Source organism: Manis pentadactyla, chromosome 2, assembly GCF_030020395.1.
Source record: "Manis pentadactyla isolate mManPen7 chromosome 2, mManPen7.hap1, whole genome shotgun sequence".
NCBI classification, from domain to species: domain Eukaryota; kingdom Metazoa; phylum Chordata; class Mammalia; order Pholidota; family Manidae; genus Manis; species Manis pentadactyla.
Genome location: NC_080020.1, coordinates 42,720,614 through 42,748,451, shown reverse-complemented (window position 1 = coordinate 42,748,451; position 27,838 = coordinate 42,720,614). Strand labels below are relative to the sequence as shown.

The 27,838-nt window shown below is 44.3% G+C and overlaps 1 protein-coding gene across 2 annotated transcripts in view; it reads left to right on the top strand.

The window, feature by feature from the left end:
- SLIT3 (slit guidance ligand 3) overlaps window positions 1-27,838 on the top strand; it is a 588,416-nt gene that overhangs the window by 390,995 nt on the left and 169,583 nt on the right. For both annotated transcript variants that reach the window (XM_036884704.2, XM_036884703.2), the window contains exon 5: window positions 3,738-3,809. In XM_036884704.2, coding sequence (XP_036740599.2) covers window positions 3,738-3,809 — 72 coding nt within the window. The remainder of the gene's footprint in view (window positions 1-3,737; window positions 3,810-27,838) is intronic.

The window sequence follows — 27,838 nt, the reverse complement described above, 5'->3', positions numbered from 1 at the left end:
CCCCCTCCCCCCACTACAGACTGCCATTTAAAACAGACAGGACTTCCTAGTGGCATGAATGTGACCGAGACAAGCACATTGTTCCCAGCAGAGTAAAGAGGAGACTTTCCCTGCTCCTTGCCTTGCAGTCTTGCCTGGTAAACACAGGGTCAGGTGAAGGTAGGGACTGTCATTCACCATTGCTCTGAGAACAAAGCATGCCTGACGTTGCAGGGAGAGCCCCAGGAAGCATTTCAAAAGCTCCGCTGGAACTAGACAACCTTTCAATCCATTTGTCAAAGCGTCTGCAGTTCCATTTCAATGTAGATGAAGCAATAATAAATTTGTGAAGAAAGTTAATCTGTGTCCAAAGCATTTTAGTAAATTAAAAAGGGGGTTGGGGGGGGGGTTGCCTGGAAGGGGAATATATTGGTTCTTGGCAACTCCTATTCGACTTCTGTCTCCTTAATAATTCCTCTTTAGTCTTGTGTTTTTGGATGGAATAATCAGTCAGTTAATGTTTTTGGGAAGCAGGACAATGCACTCCAGCTAATGCAGTTTTCCTTTCCTCCAGATTCCTAATTGTTTAAAAAAGCATTCTGATCCATATGCCCACTCCCCAACCAGGAACGCCTTTCCCCCAGCCCCTTCCTTCTTATCCCTTCAGAAAGTCCCAGCACACCTCTTACCTTCTCACTCTACTCCAACCTCTTACCTTTCGTCTAATAGTTTTGTTTTTGTTTTTTAAAAGTTCCCTTTCCCTGGTCGTTTCTGAGCATTTTTCCCTCAGGTAGGGCAAAGCCCAAAACCCCCAAAAAGCAATTGGCAGAACTAGGCTCTTGGGCACTACACATAGATTTTGTTATTTTTATTTAAGTGTCAGCTGAAAATGGTGCTCTTGTCTCTCTCAAGGAGAGTACTTAACAATAGCTCCATGCTCAGGCATCACGCTGAGATAAACACACTATTAGGAACCCTCACAAAGGCCCTGAGATAATTGTGAAGGGACACTTACTGAAAATGAAGCACCCAGCCCTGAACCCTCCTCCATGCCCCATCAGTAACACCATTAAAGCTGTCAGTTTGTCAGCCCAGTGGAGGTATTTATGAAATCAATATACAATCCTGCAGATGGATGGCAGTGGTATTGTTAGCCAGAGAAGAGAGGCTCAATGGAAAACAAAATTAATAAAATTTACAAGCAGATTGTCATGGGGAACAGATAAATTCCCTACAATCTACTGTTTTGTTCAATTGTGGCAAGAGGTAAGCCATGGCAGGGAGGCAGAAGGAAACCTTTAAACCAGGCTCCTTAAGCTAAGAGTAATAAGCCTCAATACATTTACAGCAAGAAAATAGCCAAGTGACTACCCCACCAAGTGGAGGATTTTGCCTGTGTGACTGCTTTAGTGGCAGGTTTCCCAGCAATTCTACCAGATTTTTCTGCTTAAACATTACTCTTCTCTCTTTATCCCACCATATTGCAAACCAGGACCTTCAAACAATTGCTATTTCTTCAGTACATTTGGGGCACCTAAACACAAAGTGTTAATGCATTACTGGAATATGTGCCCTTTCTCCTGGCTTCCAGGCATAGTTAGAGCTGACTGTTCTAAACCTCTCTCCTGTTTGCTTCCCCTGCCCCTGATTTTGATTATCAGTCATTTACCAGAAGGGTGGCCTGAACTGTTTCCCAACGTGGCCAAAGATAACAGCCAAGCTTGGGAGGCTAGCAGGCAGGGGCTTGCTGTCCTGGAGACAAGCCTTCGCTTGGCAGAAGAGCCTGGGCCCATTGTAGCTGCTGGAGCCCTGGGTACAGCCCAGATGCCTCGTGGAAATTGCATTAGTCAGATGACAAGACCTGAACCCCCTTCTCCTGGAGGCTGATGGAGAGCAGAGGAGTGGCCTTGGTGACACTGCCTGACCTCTGCTGTCATCATGGGCTTTGTTCAGCGCCCCGACTCCAGGCTGGAGCCCTGCTCATTGAATCAAGGCCCAGCCTGGGGAGTCTGCAATGGGGCTCATTGTGCATCTAAATTTACTTACATCAGATACAGACAGCGGAAACTGGATTTGAGATGGGGAGCACCCTGTTATTCATCCTCAGAAGCCGCTAGTGTTCATATCTGCACCATATCCCAACTCTGAGGTTTGCCTTGGGGCCTAACAAGTGGCCCCAGATAACCAGCCAGCTGCTCGAGGTGTGGCAGCTCACCTCAGCAAGGTGAGAGCCAAGAAACTGACACCCTTCTTCTGGCCTTTTTTAAACCCCCTTGTGAAATGTTAATTTAGATGGCCCAGCTTTTAGTGAAGGATGGTTGTCTGACCTCTTTGCAAGTATATTTGGAGTCATCTATAGCTTTTGATTAGATGCCTGTGGGAAAATCAGTGCAAGAGGGTCTGATGGTACAATCTGTCTCTGGGACAGCTCGGCGATTAAAGATGCGTTTAGACTGTGACCCTGTACCTTCTCCTCATAGGACTTGATACGATGGGAGTAGCTGAACAAGTGTCCCCAAAATGTGGGGACAGGAGAAGCCATCCAAGTGTTTCCTCAAATGGCAAATAAATAAATATCCAACCATCTATACAACTGGATAATATACAGCCATTGAAAGTGTTGGCGTAGCTGTACTGTTAGTAACATGAACAGATTTCTCTATATGATAGAAAAAAAGAGGTTGTGACTGACTCTATGCTATGAGACCATATTGGTGAAATTTGTATTACTTCTAATTCGTAACAGTGGTTATGTCTGGGTAGGTGAATGTTTTAGCTTAATAGCTGAAGGCTTTTGTGTTCTTTTCAAAATGATGAAGATATGTGTCTATATCTATGAGTAGACTATATATGTATAAATAAATATTCAATTTATATATATGTTTGTGTAAATATATGTAGATACACATAGATATGATTGATAACTGATTGAGATTCCAAGCAAGCTTGAGGTATGAATGAGAACAATTATATGTGTTTGGTCTAGCAAAAAATAAAACAAGAAATAAAGTGGAAAAAAAAACCCAACTGTGTAGGTCTTAGGAAAGGAAATTGAGGCTTTCAGGATTATTAAAAGGGCCCTGTCACAAGACTTGGGTTTGAGCCAGCTTGGAGACCTGACGCTCTGTCCCTCACCTTCCCTCCTCAAAGCAACGCATTTGTACTGCTTACTGCTAGATGAGGTGCCGGTGGGACCCCATTTGGGGTGGGCTTGTGGAAATGCAATTTGTATTCATCATGCCTGTCACTAGGCCAATCCAGGAGGCCCCCAGGGGTCTCTGAGGCTCTGGATAAGTGGAGATGGTCACCCCCCATCAGAAAATCAGGATGGCCAGGCTCCGTTCCAATTCCAGATGACAAAGGCAGAGAGTCCCTGAGCTGGGAGATGGAGTGGTGTTGGCCCTGCGGTGGGGGAGGGATGCTGTGGGGGATGAGAGGGGGGCAGGGGTCGTCTCTGAGAGGTGGCAAAACAGAGAATTGGGTGCCGTGTGTACAACAAATAACCCAGCATCTTGGCTCGTGGCCTGGAGGTGCAAGACCACCCACAGAGCCCGCCCTGGTGGCGAGCTGCTCCTGCAAAGGCCGTCGCTAGAGGAACAATAGGGAGGCTCGCAGCCCGTCTGGGGCCTGAGACTAAAGAGCCCCTCAAACACTCCTGACCGCAGGGCAGCCTCCGAGGGGTTTTGTTATCATAATGAGATGCAGATAAAGCCGGGCCTTGGTGCTTAACGTAATGTGCCTCTTCTCTTCCTGTTTAGAGATCTGAGCGAAAACCAGATCCTGGGGATCCCGAGGAAGGCGTTCCGAGGCATCGCCGCCGTGAGGAACCTGTAAGTGGCATTTTTGTTGCTTGGCCGCAGCTCTGCCCAGAGCGGGGACGAGGGGCGAGTCAGGAGGGCAGTGTCCCTGAGTCCGGTGCTGCCTGAGTCCGGGTGACTCGGGGGACAGATTGAGGGATTCGCTTAGTGGCTTCCAGGGAGCACACGTCGAATGCCACAACAGCTCTGCAGAGTCGTATTCCTCTCTGGTTATTTGCCCTCGAATATGAGCATTAGTGTCCCAGACCTTGGTCAGAGCCTGGCCCCGCAGTGCCTCTGTGGCCTGGGGCTCAACTCAACTTCTCCCAAGGTCATTATCTCCTGTAAACTGGGGATGATAGCCTGGTGGGGGTGTTGATGCAAATGAGAGAATATTTTTAATGCTTAGTGCCTGGCCCATAGTAAATGCTAAATAAATGGCAGCCTTGATGATGACGATCATGATGGTGAAGATCTCACTGTTACTAATAGGACCTTGCAAGAGAGCACTGGGATTCGTGTCTCAGGATTGTGGGGAGACGTAGCCAGAACCACTAGGTGCTTGGTTTGTTTCTTTTTTGGAAGTAGTTATTGATTCATAGGAGGTTTCAAATAGTAGACAGGTCCAGTTTTCTGCCAATGGTAATATCTTATATAACTGTTGTATAATATCAAAGCTGGGACACTGACATTGGGGTGACCACAGACCTTATTCTTCAGGTTTCACAGTTCTATGTGCACCCATTTGTGCGTATTTGTGCATGAACGTGTTGTTCTGTGTAATCGTTACCACATGCAGATTCCTGCACCCATGGATACAGTCTAGGCACAACTATTCTATCGATATGTTTTTGAACTTCACAAATAACCCTTGTCATTTCCGACATGGCCTCACTGTTGCTCATCAATGACTCCTGGGTCCTTACCTTCACAAGGAGATGCCTTCTGAATTTTCTACCTATACCACTGTGTCCATGTGCCCAGAACCTGTGTTTGGGGAGGGTGCAGAAGCAGGTCTGGTTTGTCTAAGAAGGCATTTCTGTCCCCAGGCCTCCTCCGGAGGCTCACATCGAACTTGAGAAGCCCTGAAGGGGTCTGGCTTTGTTTTAACTTCTTTAGCTATCAGTTTTCCCTGTACGGGTTACAGGAACTTGAGGGTGCTGGGAGCCAATGATGGCTTCCAGATATAGCCTATCTGCCTCCCTTGTTGCTGAGAACTTAGGAGAGCATTTGGTGTAACAGGCAAAGCACACAGAGGCCAGAGGCACCTCAGGGTGAAGGGAGCAGGAGACAGAGGGGGTTTTGCAAGGAGCTACGGGACAGGAGGCCGCTCACTGCTTCACCCGGGAGCATTTGCCCCGGAGCAGGAGAGGGCAGGGTGGAGCAGAAAAGGCTGTGGAGAATGTGACTCAGTATTGTGCACATAATCCAAAACTACGAGGTTGTGTTAATTCGCACCCCAGAAAGGCAAGGCAAGAGGGGAACTTAGAGATCCTCTAAAACCCCGCAGGTCAGTGGTGAGAAAATTGGGGACTAGAGAAGGACAATGACTAACTCAAGGTCAACCAACTTTTTGATGATGGAGCCCCAAATTAACATTTTACGTATACAAAGTGTTATGTCTGCCCTACTCATGGTTCTAATTTTAAATGGGCTAGTTAAAATACATACATACACACACACACACACACACACCATGGTGATGTATAAATAAGGCTGTATAATTACCAACTAACTTTGATTCTCAGGAAAGTGATTAAATCTCACAATGGGTCTCAATAGTTGCTGGAGTTTTAGGGGCTTGTTGTTTTCTTATAATATCACTAACTTCTAAAATATCTCAAGGGCTAGAAGTTTCAGAATTCTTCAAGCACAGATTCCTGAGTCACCCAGCAACTCCTGTGAGACCCTCCTTCTCCAGGCCATGCAAACATGGATTATTCCAGGCCTGAACTCAGCCAGGATCTCTTTTATTTATGCCCAATGTCAGCATGTGGTCCTGGGGAAGATGGGAGGAAAGAAAATTCACTGCTTAAAGGACAAATTAACCAACAAGAACTAAAGGGGATTGATTACTTCATACTTCTAACCACTTTGGTCAGCATGCATTTATTGGGCAGAATCTATAAAGCCCAGAAGTATAGTTCATATTCTCAGGTGGATTACAGTAAACGGGTAAGAAACATGGTGCCTACAGGAGAAAGTTCAGTGATTTAACCATCCACGGGCAAATAGGTAAATGAGTGGCTCTGCATAGTAAAGGCTATCAGAGCTCAGAGAAGGAAAATAGCTTTAGGCAACATAGCCTTAGGTTAGAAAGGAGGCTTTGGAAGTCTGCTAGATTAACACCTGATTTCCAGCTGTTGTGCATACTGTCTGTGACCTTAGGTACTTTACTTAATGCTTCTGAGCCCAGACTTCTTAGGATAAGACTTGTACTTAATCTTTTAGGGTTTTTGTAGGGTTAATAAAATAATGCATATGAGTAACCTAGCATTATACTTGGCACATGGAAGTTTCTTTAGAAGTTTTAGCTACTATTATGGCTTTATTCCTTTGTTGTTAAAATTGTAAAGTATTTAACTCAGCCTGAGTGTCAACTGGAATTTAGAGTAAACAAGGTGAACAGTGTGTATAAAGATTGGAAGCAAACCTGTGTAACGTGTGTTTCGAGGGACACAGGGCCAGCTCATCATGGGAGTAGAGATTATAAAGCAGATGATAAGGTATGAGGTGAGAAAGAGAGGTTGATAGCAAGCCTTGCTTGCAAGGAGCATGGACTTTAGAAGGAAGACTGAGAGAATGTGGATGGCTTCCCACCTAAAGGTCGTGATGACATTTCTTCTGGAAGAGGAACCTAAGGAAGGAGGAGGTAGAAGAAGGAAAGGCTGGAGCGGGAGATGAGGCTGTAGACTCCCAGGGATCAGGGCTGTCGCTCGGGAAAGAGTCGTCGGAAGTGAACGCGGGAGCCCAAAGTTGCCGAAGAGACCGAGTCAGCAGAACTGAGCTATCAATGAGTTATTAGAGACCGGGGAAAAAGAAGTGGAAAACGATGAGTTCCAAACTCAGACAATATAGGGAATGGTGGCAAATTCTCATAGTCATTCACCCATGCAACCATCAAAATATTCTTTGAGCCCAGTAAGTGCCCATTCTGGGGGAAGCCATAGAAAGTAAGAGAGATCAGTCTGTGAGCTCTGCGTTCCTAGAGCTTCCACTCCATGGAGATTGAAAGGCCAGGAGGAAGAGCCAGGCTTATAGATCCTCAGGTGGGTGTGATGTTAGGTCTCCTCGTATGGATAGAGTATCTTCTGTGTGTTCAGAAATCGGTGAACCTGACCTCGGGTCCTGTTGTTCCTGCAGGTTAAATGAATTTGGTCTATGGGCCACAGCAACAACTATGGGCCTGAACTTTCATGAATTTAATAAAAGGGAGTTAAACTAAACAATCTTAAAGCCTGAAGAGAAAATGTCACATGGGTAATTAGAGCTATAGGTACTGAGCTGAGGAGCAAGTTCAAGGAGGGAAAGCATTTGCATAGACGTGATCATTGAAATTATACATTTAAATATGCATTAGTACATGTAAAATAGGAGATGCTTTACAGAAATGAAGTTTATGTAAAACCTGTTAAGGAAGCACTCTTACCGACCTCAGTCGCCCGCATGTAGATTGTCTCTTGTGAGTTATGAGTAGCAAATTTCCAATCTCAGGAATGTCCCCAGTCTGAGAATCTCCTCGCAGCCCTCAAATCTTCTCCATCTTCTGTGTGAGCTCAGAGGACATAACACTGTTCTACTGTTACTTAAGTAAAATAGGAATAGAAGATAAATTATTGGAGGATCAAGCTATGAAATGACAACTAGGTTTATCTATGCTACTATATTGCTTCATTACAAAGAGAAAAATCAAGGATTGTCTACTTTTCATACAATTTTGTAGTTTTAACATAGATTGTCTTTGCCTGTCCTGACATTTCCCTTCAAGAAGGAAGAGATGGTGATACTCCGATTTTCCAGATGATAAAATTGTGTGTATAATTTGGTAAAGTCAGCAGACACAGTTCAGCCAAGGCCTCCCTACCTAGCCTGCCCTTAGTAACACACCCAACCATCTTAGGACTCTATCTAGAGACTCCTCTGTCTGCCCAGATTCCTCACCACTCAGCTGTCCTAACAACAGAAGAACCAACGAGTAGCCCAGGAAGCTGCCAGCAAGTGGAGGCAAGTACCCAAGCTTTCAGCAGAGCCGAGGGAGAGGATGCAGGTAGTGTTTGGACCCTGTGGGAATGGGAAGCCCCAGTGTAGGACGTGTGCTGAAGGGCCAGTGGAAGGAAGCCTCTAAATTGCTTCCTGCTTCTCCAGAGAAGAGAGAAAAAGTGATTAACTGGGAATACCACTCTCTGCAATTACTAAAGCTGGTTTTATGAGCTGGTTCCACTCTGCTGCCTGTCTGGAAGTGGGAGGGGTGCTATATTTAAAGAAAAACAGGAAGTTAGATGGACAGATTGATCTGGAGAAAGAACACTCAGATTCTGTAGATAGACTAACATTTGACAAACCAGTATTAAGTGCCTACTGTATGCAAATGCTGTGCTAAGTACTGGACAAAGACACGGAGAGAGAGATCATCAGCAAGACAGAGAGACGGGGAAAAATGAATTGAAAAAAAGAAATGACAAGCCACAACCCAAAAGAGCATGATGAGAAGACGACAAACACCAGTATAGAGTGTTTTTTTTTTAATGTCCCCTTGCCCTGTCTTTCTCAGCAGTTATGTTTGCCTCTGTTTTTCAGCTTCTATTTGCGAGGACTCTGTAGGACATGCATTCCAGAAGGGAAAATCAATAACCCCTGTCTCTGCCAGCTAGCAGAATTTGGAATTGACAGATTCAAAACAAAGCTGGGCAGGCGGCCTTTGTGTTCTCTAGTTAATCCGAGATGCTGCACTGCCGTCTGCCCCTCCCACTTCCTGAGATTAATGAGGGCTGTCTCCACCCTGGTGAGCAGGTGTGATCTTGTGTGAGGGTGGGAGAGGTGTGGGAAGGGGCACGAAGCACTCATTCATTGGCAGCATCTCTGTCTGCTAATCTCGGAGGCCATTCATTCTGTTATTGCACCTGGAACAGAGCTCACACTCCTGGTCATGTCCTGTGAGATTCTACATTCCGTTCCAGAATACCCGCAAGCCCCTCCCGGCCTCTGGGTCTTTGCACTTTGCTTGGGATGCCAAGCCCTGTGACCCCAGGCCGTTGGCTGCTTCTGATCCTTCAGGTCTCAGTGCACATGTCACCTCCTCAGAGTGGCCTTCCCTGACAGATCCAAGCACCTTCCCCAGTCCCCTTGCCCTTCATTTCTATCCCATTACCCAGTCATATTTCTTCTGAGCATTTAGTGCCCTCTGAAATCATCGTGTACATTTATTTGTCAACCCATCTCTGTATGTCAAATAGAAAGAGCATGTGCACACATGTGCACACTGGAATCACCAGTGCCCATAAAAGTGCATCACATGGATGTATTTGTTGGTTCATTCCTCAAGAAGTCTCAGTTTGCTAATCATTTACAAGAAATTGGGCACAGTTGTTCAAATATGAAAATAATATTATAGAAAGAATACGACATCATCCTTGCCCCTGGAGAACGTACAGACCAGTGCGGGGCAGACTAGTAGGCCAGCATTGCAGAGCGTGCACCGGGACTCTGTTAGAGATAAGGACAGAGGTGTGGGAAAGCCTAGAAAGACAGGCCTGATTCTGGCTTCACTCAGCAAGTGACATGAGTTGGGCCCCAAAGGATGTTTACGAGTTCATCCAGGGGAGGTGAGAGAGGGGCATTCCAGGCAGAAGGCACAGCATGTGAAAAATCCAGCGGTCAGAGGTGTGTGAAAGAGTTGACGCGTGTCAGAGATCCATGACAGCAGCGTACCCAGCAAGGGAGCAGGGGAGAGGGGGGAGATTAGTGAGGGGCGGGGAGTAACACCTATCTGTGAAGCAGTGGGGGTCCACTGAAGGGCTTCTGATGGGGGACTGGTGTGATCAGATGCTCAACGTAGGAAGGACGGCTCCAGCAACAGTGAGGAGGGTAGATTGCCAAGAAAAGGCTGAAGTCAGGGTGACCAGGCAGGAGAAACGTGCCATTGCTGTTTGATCACAGGGCCCCGAAGCAAGCTGGCAAAATGGACCTAAAGAGGCAGCTGCAAGCTGCAGAGACCTGCGGGAGAAAGCCAGCCGGCCTTTGGGAGCTGGCTGGGGGCGAACTGAGGGCCTGTCACCAGGGCTTATCTGGTGGACGCAGGGGCTGTGGACTCCGACTCAGGGATGACGCCTGCCTCTCCTGATGAAAGCGACGCTGCATCTTGGAAGGGGATTTGGGAAAATGTGCTCGCAGGAGGCCAGCAGATGCTGATTTATCACCTTCCCGAAGTGCAGCAGGTGTTCCAGCCTCTCCTCCTCTGCATTCCTGGCTGAGTGTGTCAGGTTCAGGAGTGCTTCTGGGGGAAGCTGGACTGGACCCCAGTCTGCTAAGCGCTCCCCAAATAAGCTAGCTAGAGAAAGGGATCATGCAGGCCTGCCTGCCTCCCTCTCCTCCTTTCTCCCTCCTTTCCGTCCTTTTGCTCCTCCTACACGTTATTATTGAGCCCTTACCTTTGCCAGGCCCAAAGCAAGTTCTGGAAATAAATAAATAAGGAAGATGCAGTCACTACTCTTGAGAAATTTCCTCTGCAGAGGGAGGCAAGCAGATACACAAAGAGCATATATGATAAGCTCTCCCCTACGGCATTCCTCTATATCTGCCCCATGGCCAACAACTTAAGTGCTCAATAAATACCACTTAATTTATTATTCAAGTAAATACCTTGAAATGAGAAAAATAAAAGAATCTGGTAAATTAGACTCTATTAATCTGGAAAAGATATAATTGTTACCCAAAGGCAAGGAGATGATGGTGGTAAGTGCCCCACCCCAGAAGCTGTGCCTAGAATTGGAAGTTGTCAGGTAACATGTCAAATCCCTTCCTGGGCAGATTACACAGTTTTATAGGCTATGTTAGAGGTCCTCCATTGGGCTTTAGCTATTTCTCAAAGTACCTCACCCTAAGTTATTACTGCTCAGTTCTTTCTCCTCTGATAAACTGAAGGTATATAGAGGGAGAGGTCAAGTCTATTTTGCTTACTATTTTATTTGCAAGAATTAGCCCTATGCCTGGGACATAGTAGGTGCTCAGTAAACAATGAAGAAATGAATAGATGGGTGACTTGAGAACAAAGAGACTCCAGCACTTAGAGAAACACTGAAATTCTGAATGAAAGAGCATGATTACATCCAGTAGCAAAGAGGAAGCAGTACAATGCAGCAAGAACCAGCCTAGAGAAGCCTTTGTGTTTTTTTCAGGATAATGGACCCCATGGTTCTGACTTGAACAATAAATTTATTATCAGGGATGTTTTCATTTGTAGACAAAATTCTTTTTTAACTCATAACATATATTTAACCCCTCTGAGCACTAAATCCACAACAACCAGGGGGTTTTAAACAAGCATGTAAAATAGAATCCCATTGTTTCCTCCATCCTGGCAGGAAGGCACAGAGTAAGCCTCAGCCTGGAGATTTTTAGTTCATAAGAGAAATGAAATGGCCTAAAGGAGAGGGGAGATGAGTGTCACAGTGGAGATTACAGTCTGAGACTCCAGTAACTGTTGGTGTTTGGCCTCTGTCCCACTGGAGTCCATGTAGGGTAGCAACTAAAAGCTGTGACTTTTGGAGTCAGACTTGATTTTTTTTTTTCTTTATTCCAGCTTCACTGTGTATGACCTATGTGATTCTGGGTCAGTTACTTACCTTTTTGAGCCTCAGTCTCCTACTCTGTAGAATGGGGAAAATACGAGTGAGGAATAAATCAGGGGAAGCACATTCCCCACATGTGTGAATAATAATACTTTGTGGTTTGCCCAAAGCCTTTGTAGGTATTATCTTGTTTATTTAACACAACAGCCCTGGTAGATCATCAGGCAAAGTTCATTAGCCTCTAGATATAGATGGGGAAGTGGAGGCTCAAAGAAATTCAGGAACTCTCCTAACGCAACAGAGCTGGTCAGTAGTACAGCAAGGCCGAGATCCCAGGATGAGTCTGGAGCGTCAGTCAGTGCCGTTCTGAGCACTTAGCTAGAAAAGCTCTGAGATGTGGTGAGCATGGAGTGATGTTTTGTAGGAAATTACAGGTATAGGTCAGTTGGGAATGCTGGAAGAGCAGTTTTGGCCTACAGGCAGGACCCCAGGCAGGGAGAAGCTGTGATGGTCACGCTTAGGAAAGAATTCCGAGCAGATTATCAAGACTGTCTGAAAGGGTGAGCTCCTTTTTTTTTTTCACTTATTTTTTAAGAGCCGTTTTAGGTTTACAGAAGAATTGAGCAGAAAGTTCAATTCCCATATACCTCTGCCCCCATGCACCCAGTTCTCCTATTAGTAACAGCTTGCATTAGTGTGGTACATTTGTTAAAATTGCCAAACCAATACTGATTTGTTTTTACTAAGATCCATGGTTTACGTAGGGTTCTCTTCTTGGTGTTGTAGTCTGGAGTTTTGCAAATGTATAATGACACGTATCCACCATTGTAGTAACATATAGGATGGCTTCACGGCCCCCAAATTCCCTGTACTCTGCCCATTCATCCCTCCCTCCATTCTCCCAGGCCCTCAAGTGTTAGCTCTTAAATGTACAGGCAAATCCCTTTGTGTTTTTGTAGCCCTTCACAATAGCTTATATTTATTCTTTTTCAGACTCTAACGTGAGCCTTCTTGTTTCTTCTTTGAGGGAGGGCAAGTGACATTTAAGTGTCACATAACCAGCAAGAAGGCCAGGACCGGCTGCTGCTTTCCCACCCCTGAGGTACAAGCATTTGAATTTCTTCCCAACAGCTTTCCTTCAGGGAAGACCTGAGGCTCAAAGGACCTGCCAGACCTGGGGTTGCATGCAAACTCTGCAGAAACTCTGAGGACAATTAGATGAAGCTCAAGTACTCAGGTTCCCAAGTCAGGCTGCCTTGAGTCAAACAAACCCTGGCTCTTACCACCTGTGTGATCTTAAGCAAATTACACAACTCTCTTAGCCTCAGTTTCCCCACATATTAAGTGGAAATAATATTACCCTCATCATGATGTTGTTATGAAGATTAATAATAACTATTACTGCTCCATTATTCCATCTCTGAGAATTAATTTGGCTCAGGTTATCTCATCTAACAGACTTAATCTTCCCTTCCTTGACAAATGCATATCCAAAGGAAAAGGTTATATTTATAGTGTTCTGTTCTGAGGTAGCCCTAATTCTTAAAAATATTTAACTCCATCACACCTTGTCTTCTTTCTCCCAATGGGGCTCTCCTGTTCTGATTTATGGCTTGAAAGAGGCCAAAATAGGTCAAAGAAAAGGAGTGTGTATTTTCCCTACCCTGTTCCCTCCCCATGACCCCATCAAGACGCAGAATGTATCAAAAGAGCTCAGGAGGTCTGGGTTCAGTCCCAGCTCTGCTATTTACTGCTGCTATGTGTGGCAGACTGGATAATAGTCCCCCAAAGATGTCCTAATCCCCAGATCCCTCTATGACAAAAGGGACTTTGTGGCCATGATTAAATTAAGAGTTTGAGATGGATAGGTTTTCCTGGATTATTCAAGTGAACCCAGTGTCTTTATAAAAAGGAAGTCATGAGCTGGAAGCAGAGCAGGGGAAAGACCATGTGATGTGGGAGTGACGACAGCAGCTGTCCTGGAGAAGATGACGAAACAGACTTCCCGCCAGAGCCCAAGAAGGAGCACAGCCATGCTCACACCTTGACGTTAGCCTAGTGAAACTGATCTGGAAATTCTGACCTCCAGAATGCGAGGAAAATGCATTTGTGTTGTGGTAAGCTACTAAATTTGTGGTACTTTGTTAAAGCAGCAATGGGAAACCAATACTAATACAGCCCTCAGGCTGCCACTTAACCTCTTGATCTTGATTTCCTTATCTGTTAAACTAAGTCGTTGACATGCTATCATAAGTGGATTTTCGTGTGTGTTCTTTGAAACTTTAGTGCATCAAGAGCCCACAAATAGCTACTTTTCAATAATGACAAAATTTAAAATTTTCCCTTTTAGACATTAGGATTCAACATGCGATTTTGTTTAACAAAGAGCCCTACTTAAAAAAATAACAGACTTGAAAATCACTGGATGAGATAGATAATCTTTCAAGTCAGTTCAAACTGTAAAGTATGATTCTTTGAGACCATCTTCCATCAGGGAAGAGCTAGGCTTTGTCACTGAGACAAAACTCAGCAGCAGAATCAAGAAGCCAGGGCCTGGTGGAGGTCAGCAGAAAAGGGGATCTGAATAACACCAGATCTTAGCACCTGGAAGCTGGATCCCAAGGTTGAGAGTCTGGGCTGGGCTTACCTTCAGAGAAAAGGAGAAGAGTAAGATGGATGTTGATTGAGAGATATTTCTGGAATGGAATTTCTGAACATCCTCTCGGACATCCTTAGGACTAGTTAGAGATTTCTGCAGCAGGTCTGACCTCAGCCAGCTTTCCGGCACCATCTCCCTTCCTGCTTGCTGCCCTAGATAAACTGCTTTGCATCTCAGGGAAATGAGTTCTTAAGGATTCAGGGGGGAATCAGTGCTTGAAAATATATGCTGGGTGAATAAAGAAGTCATTTGTGCAGGATGGTGCTTGCAGAGCCTGAGATATCAGCTGTGACATTGCCTACATCGGAGCTGGTGTTTCAGAGCACCTTGTTGTATCAGAACTAACAAATCCATGTGCACAGCACCTACTATACCAGAGCGGAGCACTGGTGTCTGCCCCAGTGTTTGGCTCTGTAGACAGACAGTGTTACATGTCCATTTAGAATGACAGCTATTATTTGCCATCAACATTCTCCTTTAAAGCTCTCTGTTTAACCAGTCCCCAGGCACAAGTCCAAAAACCTAAATTCTTCTAAATGCTGATGGTCAGTCCTCAGGTACTGTGTCCACCAGGGAAACTACCTGGGATAAGGTTTGGTTTACATGGCACATGATCCAGCAGCAGTTACAAGATTTTATAGCTAATTAGCATTTAATTATGGAAGTTTGTACTTGTTTTTCTGCTCTTAGAGGCAACCCCATTTTTTAGGCTCAGGGGCAAGGTATGTGTTCTGAGATCCCTCTAAAACCCATAATTTAAACTGAAATGTTTCTATCTACCCCGTAACCCCTACCCCCACACAGTATAAACACAGGCTGTTTCAGGAAAGGAGTAGTCCTGAATGAGACACTCATAAGTTCCTATAGAGCCCGGACGGTGTACCAGACATGGTTCTCATTAAGTGCTATCTGTTATCTCACGTATCCTCTTAACAACATTATGATAAGTATTACTGGTTTACAGATGAGAAAACTGAAGCACAGAGAAGTGAAATGATTTACCCAGGATCATGTGCTAATAAGCAGCAGAGCTGGGATTTGAACCCAAAGAGTTTAAACATAGAACCTGTAAATACTATTCAACATTACCTAAGTTTAGATAAGCATAAAATAAAAATCAAAAATCATGGACCAAATCCCACTTCCACACAGGTTCTATTTCTTCTTAATGGAGTTTCAAAAATCAGTAAATTTTGCCTTAAAAAAAATTGTAATTTCCAGTTTCTCTGAAAAATGAGATGTCTTAATACAGGATACTCAGTCATGTGAGGCAACAATATAAAGCTGAATTCATCTTCCCTCTCAAATACAGTGTGTACCCTCCCATCCCCAGCACCCACTTCACTGGTCCCACAAGCTTCTAGAGAATCCCTTTGTCGAGTAGAACTTTTTATTTTAATCGAAGAGTAGTTGATATACAATCTTACATTAGTTTCAAGTGTGCAACACAGTGATTCAACAGTTACCATATTATTACATCCTGCAGATAGTACAGCTACTATGTGTCAACATAGAAAGATGCTACAGAATCATTAATTATTTTCTCCACTCTGTACTGCCATCTGTGTGACCAACCTACATTATGCCTGAGAATTTTTGTGCCACTTTAGCCCCTCACCCTCCCCGCCACTCACCTCAGCCCCTCCCCCATGGTGACCACCAGTCACTTCTCAGTATCTGTGAGGCTACTGCTGTTTTGTTCATTTTGTTTTGCTTTCTTTTTACATTGCCCAAATGAGAGAAATCACATGGTATTTGTCTTAAAGGACTAGTTGCAAACCTGCCTCTTGCCCTGGAAGGAGCCCCGTCTCTACCATAACAGCTGAGTTACTTCCTTGCCCTTTGCCAGGTGGGCACACAGCTTCTGCTCCCTGAGCCTGCATTTCCTTTTCAATAAAATGAAGGTGATTAACCCTTAACCAAGCCATAAATTTTCATGTAAAAGTTAAATGAGATGCCAAGTAGAAAGGACTTGAGATAGAGCTTGGCACACAGTGGATGCTCAATAAATATTAGTATTCTGCACCTCATCCTCACACATCCTTCTTCTACTACTGAGGCAGATTATCTCCCAGCTGGTCTATTGACATTCAGGGCTGGAGGAGAGGGTTTGGTTTGGTGGTCTTGAGGAGTCTCTCTGATTCAGTTTATGGAAAGAGACCCTCCACTAAGATATTGTAAACTCATATGCCACGAGTTGACAAATGACTGTTGGGGCAGCCTGAGCACACTTAGGACATAACCAGAAGGGGTGGGAACTGGGCTGATTTGAGAACATGTGCCCCATCTATGTCACTGCCATTGGTTCCAGCAGATGCATATAGACCCACTTTAGCATTTTTTTTCCTTTTCCTGAATGAAGCAATAAACTTAAATTTCTATGTGAAATCATTTGATTTTGACATGTTGGCATCTAATGCAAAATCTTTTTAAACACTGAATGTCCACACCATACAGGCTAAATCACACCATCTATTCAGAATTATCAGATTCAACCACAGGCAGATTTAGATATGCCCCCCCTCCCTGGGAAGAGCCTGCTGCGGGGGCAAAAGTGAATGGAAGGTCCTGGTGGTTTGTTCCAAAGCCCCACGTGTCAGAAACCTGACCTGTGCTTAATGTGTTGTTGGCAGGTCACAGTACCATAATTCCTTAACCCAGTTAAAATCCTGTTCCTAACAGCTCTGAAAGACTGACTCTAATGGTAGCAATCAAGACAGTTGGGGAGGGACAAATCTGGGAATAGATACTCCTGAAATTGCCACATGGATCATTGCTAATTGTGCTAAGCAGAATGCTGACCCTGAACTTGAACTTCCCTTTCAACCACATCCCACAGTGTTTTGAAGCCAAATATTATGTCAGGAATTGGCTTTGCTATATCAGGGTATGGCCCTGGCCCTTACCTGAAGTGGGTGACTTTGCCATGCTTCTTTCAAAGCCACACCCCAGCGGTCGTCTTCACTGAAACATCACAGAGCCACCCATTCCCAAGAGACTAACGCATTCATTAACCGAACTTGTGGTTATCTATTTAGATAGACTGTTTACTCAATATATGCAGATCTATGTGCCTCTACTCTCACCAGCATCTTCTCGCCCTGTCATTGATTGCATGTTCTTTGAGAACTGGTCAGAGTCAATAACTCACAAGCCCTATAGTCCCCTTCCTTCCTCTATCCCTGACCCACCCTAGAATTTCTCTCCATTTCTTTGTCAAAGGAATGATTATAAAATAAAATAATCATATTGTTTCATTATAACCATGTGCAGTGTTTCCAAAATGTGGTTGGAAGACATCCTACTTTCAAATCTCCTGGGCCTTATTAGGAATGCCGATGCCTAAACCCTGTTAATGACTGAATGAATCATCATTTCTGGTCAAGTCCCAGGAATCTGCATTTTTTAACCCACTTCTCAGTTGATTCTATAACATTTGAGAATGACTGGCATGCTGAATAAGGACTTGGCATTGAAGTGAGAAATATCTGTAGTTGAGTCCCAGCCCTCCCCGCTGATCTTGAGCGAGCTGCTGACTTCTCCAAGCCCAGGGTTTTTCCTGGAGACGAGAGGTAGCACCTAAATCAGATAATGTTTTGTAAAGGAGTTAGAACTGACAGATAGTGAGCACTTACAGTGTTAATTAGCATTATCTCATTTCAGTGTCCTAACAACCCAATGGGGCTGGTGGGATTTAAAGATGAGGAAATTTAGACTCAGCCAGATTAGGTAGTTTTCTGAGATCACACAAGAGTCAAAATTTGAACCTACATTAGTCTGACTCAAACTGTTAACTATTCTGAAAACTATAGTAGGGCATCAATCCAGAATTAAAATGAGAGTCAAGAGACCTGGAGGGCAAAGAGGGGGAAACCAACCCACACAAGCTAGGCAAGTGTCTGCTTCTGTGCTGGACTGTGTGCTTTTGGGGATGAGAGAGGCTGTCGTTGTGGCTCACACTGACTCCTTTTGTGCCTAGTGCCCTAGCCTTTGTTGCTCTTAATTTGTCAGCCCCTTGGAGTGTTGTCAGTGGAGGAGGTCCCATGTCCTGACAATGATTGGAGAATGTGGGAGGGCTGCATCCAGAGCAAAGCCAGAGAACAAAGCATCCTTTTCAGCTACTTTGAGGCTTTTGTTTCCCCAAACAGTGAAGGGGGGAGGGCCTCTGGTTTTCTTTGGAGCCTTTTTGGGTCTCTCCCTACAAGCTGTGAATGAGTCTGGCCCAGTTTTCAGTTTATGCTGACTGCGCTGTACCACCCTGACCCTGGCTGGGTGGGGAGAGGGGTGCCATCTGCCTGAGGCCAGTAAAATCCATACTTCTTGTAGGAGGAGGGGAAGAGGCTTTAAAAAAGAGAGAGACATAAAATCTCAGCGCTTCAAACTTGAGTACCCTCCCAAGGTGACTTTTTACCTATAACTAGGATGGTGGGATGGTAAAGCCAACTCCTGTTTATGTTACGAACAGAAAACAGTTTGAGACTAGGAACTAAACTATTAAAGAATCTAGCCAATGTATCCTTAAGATTTTCTTTTTAATCAGATTACCAAACCATATGTTTCCATTTATTAAAAAAATGAAATGAAAGGTAAAATTAGAAGTGTAAATATAGTTTTGTACATATATATATATATATATGCATATATACATTTGTATAGGAAATAAAGTCTGAAGGACATAACCGAACTGCTAACAATGGTTAGCTGTCAATGTTAGGAATTTAGGTGATTTTAATTTTTTAATCAATTTTATCAATGTATAATCTACCTACCATAAAACATGCCTATTTCAACTATACAGTTCAGTGCATTTTGACAAGTATACAGTCATGTAACCACATAAAATGTGCTTTGTATCTCTGTGCAGTCGATCCCCTTTCCCATGCCTCAACCCTGGTAACCCCCTACCTGCTTTTAGTCACATTTTGCCTGTAGAACTAGCTCATATAAATGGACTCATGCAGTATGTTGTCTTGTATCAGTAATTCTTTTTGATTGCTGAATAATACTCCACTCCAATGATGTACTACAAAATATTCACTCCCCTGTTGATGGGACTTTGAGTTGTTTCCAAGTTTGGGTTATTATGAATAAAGCTGCTGTGACCTTCATGTATGTTTTCATTTCTCTTGGGTAAATACCTAGGGGTGATTTTATTTTATTTTATTTTTACTTTACCTGAGTTAAAATGAGAGTCAGGTTCCAGTATTTTTACAATGAACATATGTTACTTAACAACAATGACAGCAAACATCAGAGTAGGGAAAAGCTGTCCTATAGCCCGTTGTTTTAGAAAGCTAACCTAAGTTGGGAAAGAAAGCCTTAGTTGATAAGCTTTGGCCATGTCTAGTTGATGCCAGTGCACCCAGCCTCTCCCATGCAGTTTAGGTGTGATTAGAGCAGTACATTTCCTGAGCGCCTGGTAAGAGTTCACGGCACATCGAATTGACAGCAGTAGGAGCGTCACTTGGTATGACCCCCTAACAAACAATCTGGCAACAGCTCTCCACGCTGGAAGCTCACATCCTCCTCAATCCATCCATTTAACTTTCATTAATTATTTTAAAGATAAACTCATACAAGCCCCCTAGAAGATGTATAGATAAGCGTCATTCGTAGAGAAATGTCTTGGGAGCCACCTAAAATCCCATCAATAGGACACTAGGTAAATGAATCATGGTTAGTCATTCACTGGTCTATTACAGAGTAATTAAGAGCAAGAAGACTGATCTTAACGATACAGAACAGCATCCAAAGCTGATAAATGAGAAAACAAGGCGCAGGAAGGTTGGTACAGTTTTTTACTGTTTGTGCTTTTAAAACAGTATGCTTGTATTTGTCCTCATATGCTTTCATATATGTGAAATTTTTATGGACAAACTTATAGGAAACTCTAGTAGTTGCTACTGGAAGCAAAGTGCAGAACTGCAAGGGGCAGAAGGGGAATTGCTTTTCAGGGCTAGACCCTTTGATGCTCTCGAACTTTTCCTCTATTGTATGCATATATTTACATATTTTAAAAATTTTTTGTGAGTTAAAACATCTGACCCCAGCCCAAAGGATGGGAGTACTCCAATTTCACCTGATTTCCTGGTATGAGATAGATAGCAGAATGTGCTTTTCTGAGCAAGAACTCAGAAGATCCTGAGCCAGCCATGCCCCATGCCACCTGTCTCTCACAGTTGACCTCTGTAACTGGAAACTGTGATCATTACCATTTGCATAAGTACAACCACATTGACCCACCATCCTGGCTGCCAGCTTTGAATGAGGGGAATTATTTGTACTCGACCGGCATCTCTGATTGTGGCCTTGACCAACCCTGAGATATCTTTCAACAACGGATCACCAACAGCCAACCCCATGACCTTTGGAAAATGAATTTGCCTGCCTTGGGCCAGCCCAGTCCTCTTGTCCCCATAAAATGTCAATTAGATCACTGGCTAAATATCGCTTTTGTCCACTTAGGCATATTCAGCTCACAAACCCGCAAATGTTGACTTGATTCTTTCTAAAATAAAGACTCTGCACCCAGGTTCAAAGTGTGCTCCTGGCTCTGCATGGTCACTGAAAGAAACCAGTGTCACTGATTCACTGGGAAGATACAAATATTGAGTCATTAGTCAGTTGTCAGGCAAGTCAAACTCCTTGGTGTTGTGAGCAGACTGCATTTGATTTGGGTTTGTGAATACTTGCAGTCATAGCAAGAGTGTCCATAAGTGGCATATTTTCCCTCTTCAGTATGAGCACGGAGTGTTGCCTAAGCCAGATGATGAAGAAGATAAAGCCCAGCTTTCTCTTGGATGATCTTCAGGAGTTACAGACAAGAAATAAATGGGAGGAGGGCGTGGTTGGGTGACAGTGATTCAACCAGAACAATAGAGTAAGAGGGTAAGAGGACACCACCAGGTAAACGGTAAAGCCTCAATTAGGTCTAATCAATTTCTGGAGTTTTCTACACTCAAACTGTAAATTTTCACAGAGATTGGAATGAAGGGGTTTTCCAAAAATTTCCTTAAGCAGAATATCCCTGCCCCATTTCTTTAGCCTTCCTTTTTCTGCCTTAGCCTTATTTTAAGTATCCTGAAGGCCTGTGTCAGCCGTAGGCATGTCTTCTAGCTACAGGTGAGATACCTAGACCCAAAGCCAAGCTTCTAAACTTTAACTGTACTTAAGAAATCATCCTGTTTGTTCTCTCTTAAGAGAAGGCCCATTTCTCCTTAGGTCCATCTCCTTTAGCCATTGAGGGATGCTCTCACTGCTACTAACCAGCTATGGATGTTAATAAGGGCTCCTCTTTGTCCTGTATACAAAGATCCCAAGGTCCCCAGGCTAGGGAGTCCCTGCTTTGAATTTTGAGGGGCTTACTTGAGTGTGTCTCAGAGGCCGAATGGTTTGAATCAAACCTTCCTGTGTCCTCTTTACATGTCTCAGGCCATTTTAAAACAAGGGCTGCATTCAACTTCCTTTGGGGTCTGTTGTGAAATTACTTGACAGCATTTGCACCTTTCTAGCTATTAAGATGGCTCATGAGCAGTTTGGGGAACCTGCCATCAACCAGTATAATTGAGTCATGGATGTGCAAATTTTCTCTGCTGGATTGTTCATCACAGAAGATAAGCCATCTCAGTAGCCTATCAGTCCAAGACCCTTTTCTGGAATCAGCTGTTTAATGCAATTAGATTTCCTAAAATGAATTCCTTTCTTTGCCAATTTTACTACTGAGACAAGTATAAGCTGAGCTTTTATAAGAAGTGGTTTTTGGCTAGCATGCAGTTCTACCGCAGCCAGTCTCTCTGCCTATTGACTTGAGGTCTTGGAATGCAGGTTGCTATCTACTTAAAGCTGTAGACTTTAAGTAGAAAGAACCTGAAGAAAATACATCTCTCTTTTTAAAAATGTAACCGTTAAACTAGAACCATTCAGGCAGTGGGCAAGAGTTGTGACCAGAAGCTGGGTCCCTTTGACCTATGCCCAAGTCTTAATTTATAAAAGTGACTGAGTGATAACACAGGCTAGTCGGTGCTATTGGAAGAAAAGTTCTTTGAAACTCAAAGTTCTCTGAGAAACGAGCGGCACACCATGCCATGCAGGGCCACACAGGGGAGCACCAGAGACAGGAGGCAAACGTGGGATCTGCCTTCGCCCTTACTGAGGTTTCCTCTGGAGTCAGCTTGGGGTTGGAAGTTTGAACAACTGGGGGAGGGGGGCCTTGGGATGTTAAGGGCCATCCCCAGGGGTCTGATGCCTGGCCCCAGGCTGATTTAGGAGTGGAAATGTGGACTTGGTGTGTGAGTTAGATAAAGGAGGTGGCTGGCGGTGTCGACTCAGAATTGGTTGGTTTGTAGATCAAAGATGGTCTCACTGACCAGCTGTTACTATCTCGAGGACTTACCTAGCTCTGGGAGGGTTAGACTCTCCCCAGTCAGCGAGACCTACCCCCCCAAGATATCAAACCATATAAAATACAGAAAATAAAGAACATGAATATGCTCCTAAATCCCTAGGACTCCTCAATTCCTACTTAGAAGCCCATTCTACCTTCTTAGCACACTTGAAGCCCAAAATGAATGGAAAAAATCAAATACCCCCAAATTCTAGTGGCATTTCAAACTTGATGATACAATTTAGTCATCACTTACTTTTTGTTATCTGACATATCATATGTCTCTCTCCTCCTTCCCACCCCCTGTAAGTAGTGTGACCTCAGAAATTCGTGGTCAAGTCCTGACTACTCGGCCAAATGCTGCCTTAGGATTCTAAGTAATTCTTCCTCTCTCTAATCCTCACTTTCCTCTTCTATTAAAAATGATGGACTTGGACCTGATGATCTGTAAAACTGCTTCCAACACTGACATTCTATGACTCTACAGCTGTAATCACCCAGGGAGCTGCAGTCTCCTTCAGCAGAGCTCAAGACCACAGCAGATGTTTTGTTAATGACGTAAAAGCAAACAGTGATTCTCTGAACTTAGGTGGGTGGATAGGTAGGTAGGTAGGTGTTTCCCAAGAAATCTCAGGCTACAGTTTGCAGTCAGGGCTCAGGAAATCCAAGTGCAAGGAAAATAGCTCATTAGGACTGGAAGACTTGGGTATCCCACCCTCTTCCTCCCCAAACTCATCCTAATCTCATTCCCAAATGAAACAAAAAGGTCATCTTCTACACACACACACACCTTGATTCTTTTCTGAAATATGTGGGATGCATAAAATAGCAAATGCCATCAGATCTCAAGTTGGGCAAATACAGAGACAGCATTTTCAGTCTCATTGAAAAGTAGTTGTCAGAAACATGCCATTCATTCAGAGTCTCTAAGTGCTCTGTCAAGCTTTAACTTGATTAAAATTGAAAACCACATTGCTTGAAAACCAAACGTGAAATCGAAATCTCTTTACTCAGTGCTCTTACATTCCGAAGCCTTTGCTTATGGGTTATCCTCAGTTAATTTATGCCATCTTTGTGCCATACATTAATTTTGAATGTATTTGTTGAAAATTTCCTGTAGCTTGCATTTATAGTTGTCAAAGGGGCTTTTATCTTGAAAAAAATGGTGCTGGTTTTAATTACAATTCTAAATAGCTTCATAACCATCGTGAACCCTGGATTTACATCATCTTTATGACAGCCGCGCAATTCCCGCTTTATTGATTTTGTCATTTGCTTCATTACAGTTAATGCAAACCTTTTGTACCGACACAACTCTGGGGCTGCGCTCTTCTTGCAGGGCTTCACATAGGACATCATGACCGAAATAGACCCCATCCCTCCACCCCCTACTTCCACCGCAGTGCTGACCGAAGGAAAAGCCAGGACGGGAAGTAGTTCCAAAGTGGCTATCCATCACAGACAAAGGAAATGTTAGCTCTGACTGCTCAACCCTTTCCTCCGATCAGACGAGTTCCGACTTCTCAGTTTTGAAGTCCTGTGAGATAGCATCGCTCACTGTGGCAGGACTGTCGGGTTTGCCCAGCCCCAAGCCTCATCTGCCCTCTGTTTTGAGAAGACTCACAGCAGTGGTGACCCCCTTCCACACTTCGCAGGCGCATCTTGAACCCCATGCCTCCTGTCTGGCCAGAGGCAGAGGAACCAAAGTGTCCTGGGATGTAAGCATTGTACGGTCCTTGCTGAGGTCAGTGCCAGAAGGGAAGTGCCCCAGAAAGGGTGTGAGGAGCCAAGGACAGAGAATGGAAACCCTGGTGGATTTGAAAAGGAATTTCTTAAGGGGAAAAAAATAGAAAGCTTGAGGAAATACACAGAGACACATGCTCATCTGTTTGTATCCTTCAAGCATAGGCTGCAAAGGCCAGCAAGAGCTGAGGGAGGGAGCTGAGGAGCTTCTGGGCTCCCAAGAAGAGAGGGAGCCTGCTGAGGGGACTTGGAGGATCAGGGCCGAGTTTGGATGGCTGAGAAAACAGCCCTTCCATCTTGGAAATGTTCCCCCTTCAGGCCCAACTTCCAACTGTTGAGAGGGAACTAGCCTTTAGCAAGGAAGTAAAATTCCAGTGAACTTTCTGTGCAAGTCCAAAGATCCTGTCTCTAATGTACTGTAGTGGAAAATCTTAGGAAGTCCTAGAAAGCTTTCTCTGCCCTTGAACCTCTCAGGAACTTCTTGGTCACTCAGTCAACTTGAGGGGATGGCTTCTCTACTGCCCCTTCAGAGGCTGTGTCCCCCACTTCTAGACTCTAATTTGCCAATCCCCTGTTTGATGCGGGAGTCTAACCTTACCTTTCTGAAGCCACTGTAAAAATTATAGAACACTTGCCAAAAGTCATCTCTGTGACTAATGGGAGGGAGAAAGATGCCGTTCCTGAAACATGACGTTTCTGAACAGGAAGAGGAGAAATGTCAAGGAGACATTGTATAAGGGGCCACAGCAGCCTGACTGCTCAGTTCTAACCCCATAAATATCCAGAAGCTAGAGAATGCTGATGTTGTCCTACCTAAGAAATGCTACGTGAGTGTCTACCTGGTAGGCACTGTTGCGGGCTTCTGAGCTTGGTGAGTTTCCATGGAGCAGTTTGGCAGAAGTTAATACCATGTTTCATTCACACATGTATTGCTTTTCTAACCCACCGTTCAGATTTCCAAGGCATTGGAGGGTCCTTGTCTTAACTGTTCTAGACAGGAGGAAACTCATATTTGCTTTCTCAACATACTGCATTAAAAATAAAATCTGACTCCTCGGATACTACCTGTAACAACAAAATGAGAAAACGCTCGTGTGAGGACTCGGGCTAGATTAGTCTCCGCAGCCCTGAATGTCAGCGGTGGAGGGGCCCAGAGCAATCATCTATTTCAACCATTTGTTTTACTGATAAGGAAATTGTCGCCCAGAGAAGTTAGGCCCCAACTCAGCAAGGCCAAAGATTCTTGTCATTTGATTCCCAAACAAACTATTTTATTTTTTCCACTAAACCACACCATCTTAAATAAAACTCTTCTGCAGCCAAATTGGAAAGAGAAAATCACTCTTTTTCCTTTTCCCCCCCAGCACAGTGTTTCTTATCCTCAGTTCTAAAGTGTAAGCCATGTCCTTATTTCCCTTTTAGGAATCAGGGCAGGAATTAGAAACTGCCTACGTGCTTGACATGGCCAACTAGGTAGCAGTGGCCGCCATAGCCAGCCAGAAACAGTCACTCCAGACAGGGAAGCTTGTCTCTAGAACTGGCCCGAACCTGGTGCCTAGGTGGGCATGGTCTCAGTAAGGCCCCTCTGGCTTCTGGCCCTTTCTCTCCTTTGTTTCTCTGGCCCCTTCCTTCCAAGCCACCTTTTCTGGATTCATTCAGCTCTGTGAGATCAACGCAGCTGCTCCAGAGTGCTGTGAGAATTTGGGGACAAGCAGTAGGAGAAATGACTCACATTTTCACCTGGGCTTCCCCCTCATCTCTTGCACAGGAGCTTGCTGGGGCTTGCATAGCCTAATCAGGCCAGGGGGCCCAGGTGGGAAGGATTTCTGTTCAGAGATGCTTTTCTTCCTGCCCCAGCGGTAACAGCTCTCTTCTCCTTTCTAGCCTTCTTGGAGAGGGAAGCTGAACAGCCAGTCTGAGGAAAGGCAAAAACAAAATGGGAAACTCAGCTTCTGAAATGCAAATATGATCTACTGAGTTATTTGTGCTGGTACTGACGGAGAGGAGGGAGCAGTGGAGTGGAAAACACAGAATAGTGGCTAATCCCACCACATTTTATATTTGACTTGGGAATCGAGCAGATGATTCTCCCCACTTCCGTCAAGTTTACCATCCTCATTCTCCTTGCTTAAACCAGTTGTATTTTTTCCAGAGTGTAGACTGGTAGTGTCCCCAAAGCCAGCTAGGAGCGTTTTAAAATCTCCTATAAAAAATCTGCCAAAGTTGGTGGGTTAAATCCCCCCCTGTTTCTCTCTTTCATTCTCATTGCTCTTCAAATGTCAAGATATTTCTTTCACATCAGACAGAATTGGGCTTGCTGCCTGATCATGCCTCGTAGGAGATCCGGCCCCAGGCTTCCCTGCCTTTCTCTGTGATGTTGTCACAGGAGAATTGCCCTCACCCTGTGATGTGCTCACAAAGCTCCTCCCTGTCACAGAAAGAACAATCTCTTTTTTTTTAGGTAAAATTCACCATTTTAAAGTGTACAATTCAGTGGCATTTAGTACATTCACAGTGTTGTACAACCATTCTTTTTATCTAAAACATTTTCATCCCAGCAAAAGGGAACCCCATAACCCACTAAGCAGTCATTTCCATTCCTCCCTTACCCCTAGTCCCTGGCAACTGTTAATCTGTTTTCTGTTTCTGTAGATGATCTGTTCTGGGTCGTTCACATAAATGGGATCATACAACGTAGACCAGCTTGTGTCTGACCCTTTGATTTAGCATAATGTTTTTAAGGGTCATGTATGTTGTAGCATGTACCAGGATTTTGTTCCTTTTTGTGACTGCTCATATTACATTGTATGTATATGACACAGTTTGTTTATCCATTCATGCAGTGATGGACATTTGCATTGTTTCTGCTTTTTGGCTGTTGTGAATGGTGCTGCTAGAAATATTCGTGTACACGTTTTTGTTTGAACACCTGTTTTCAGCTCATTTGAGTGTATCCCTAGAAGTTTTTGCTTCTGGGCAAAACTAGTTATCCCTAGAAGTTAGAAGCATTGCTGGGTCATCAGGTAACTCTCAGGTTTAACTTTATGAGGAACCACCAAACTCTTTTCCAGTGCAGCTGCATCATTTTACATTCCCACCAGCGGCACAGGAGGGTCCCAGTTTCTCCACATCCTTGCCAACACTTGTTTTCCATCTTTCTGACCATAACCATCTTAGCACCTGTAGACTGGTATCTCACTGTGATGCCCAAGGTCTATATGTTGGGCACTGTGGGGCAGGTGTAGTCATGAGCAAGGCAGATCCTGCCCCTGGCCCTACCCTCCTGTTGCCAATGAATCCAGGCATTTGTTATTCATTAAAAGCAGTAGTAAAGAGAAGGGAGCTGGCCTTGTCCTAGAGTATTTCCATTCTGCACATTAGCTGGACTGAATGTTGTTAGCAGCATCACCCATGTTGCTAAGTTTAGATGCTCCTTTTTTCAGCAGTTAATTACAGGGACTTGATATCCCCTTACACTGAGCTTCCAAGA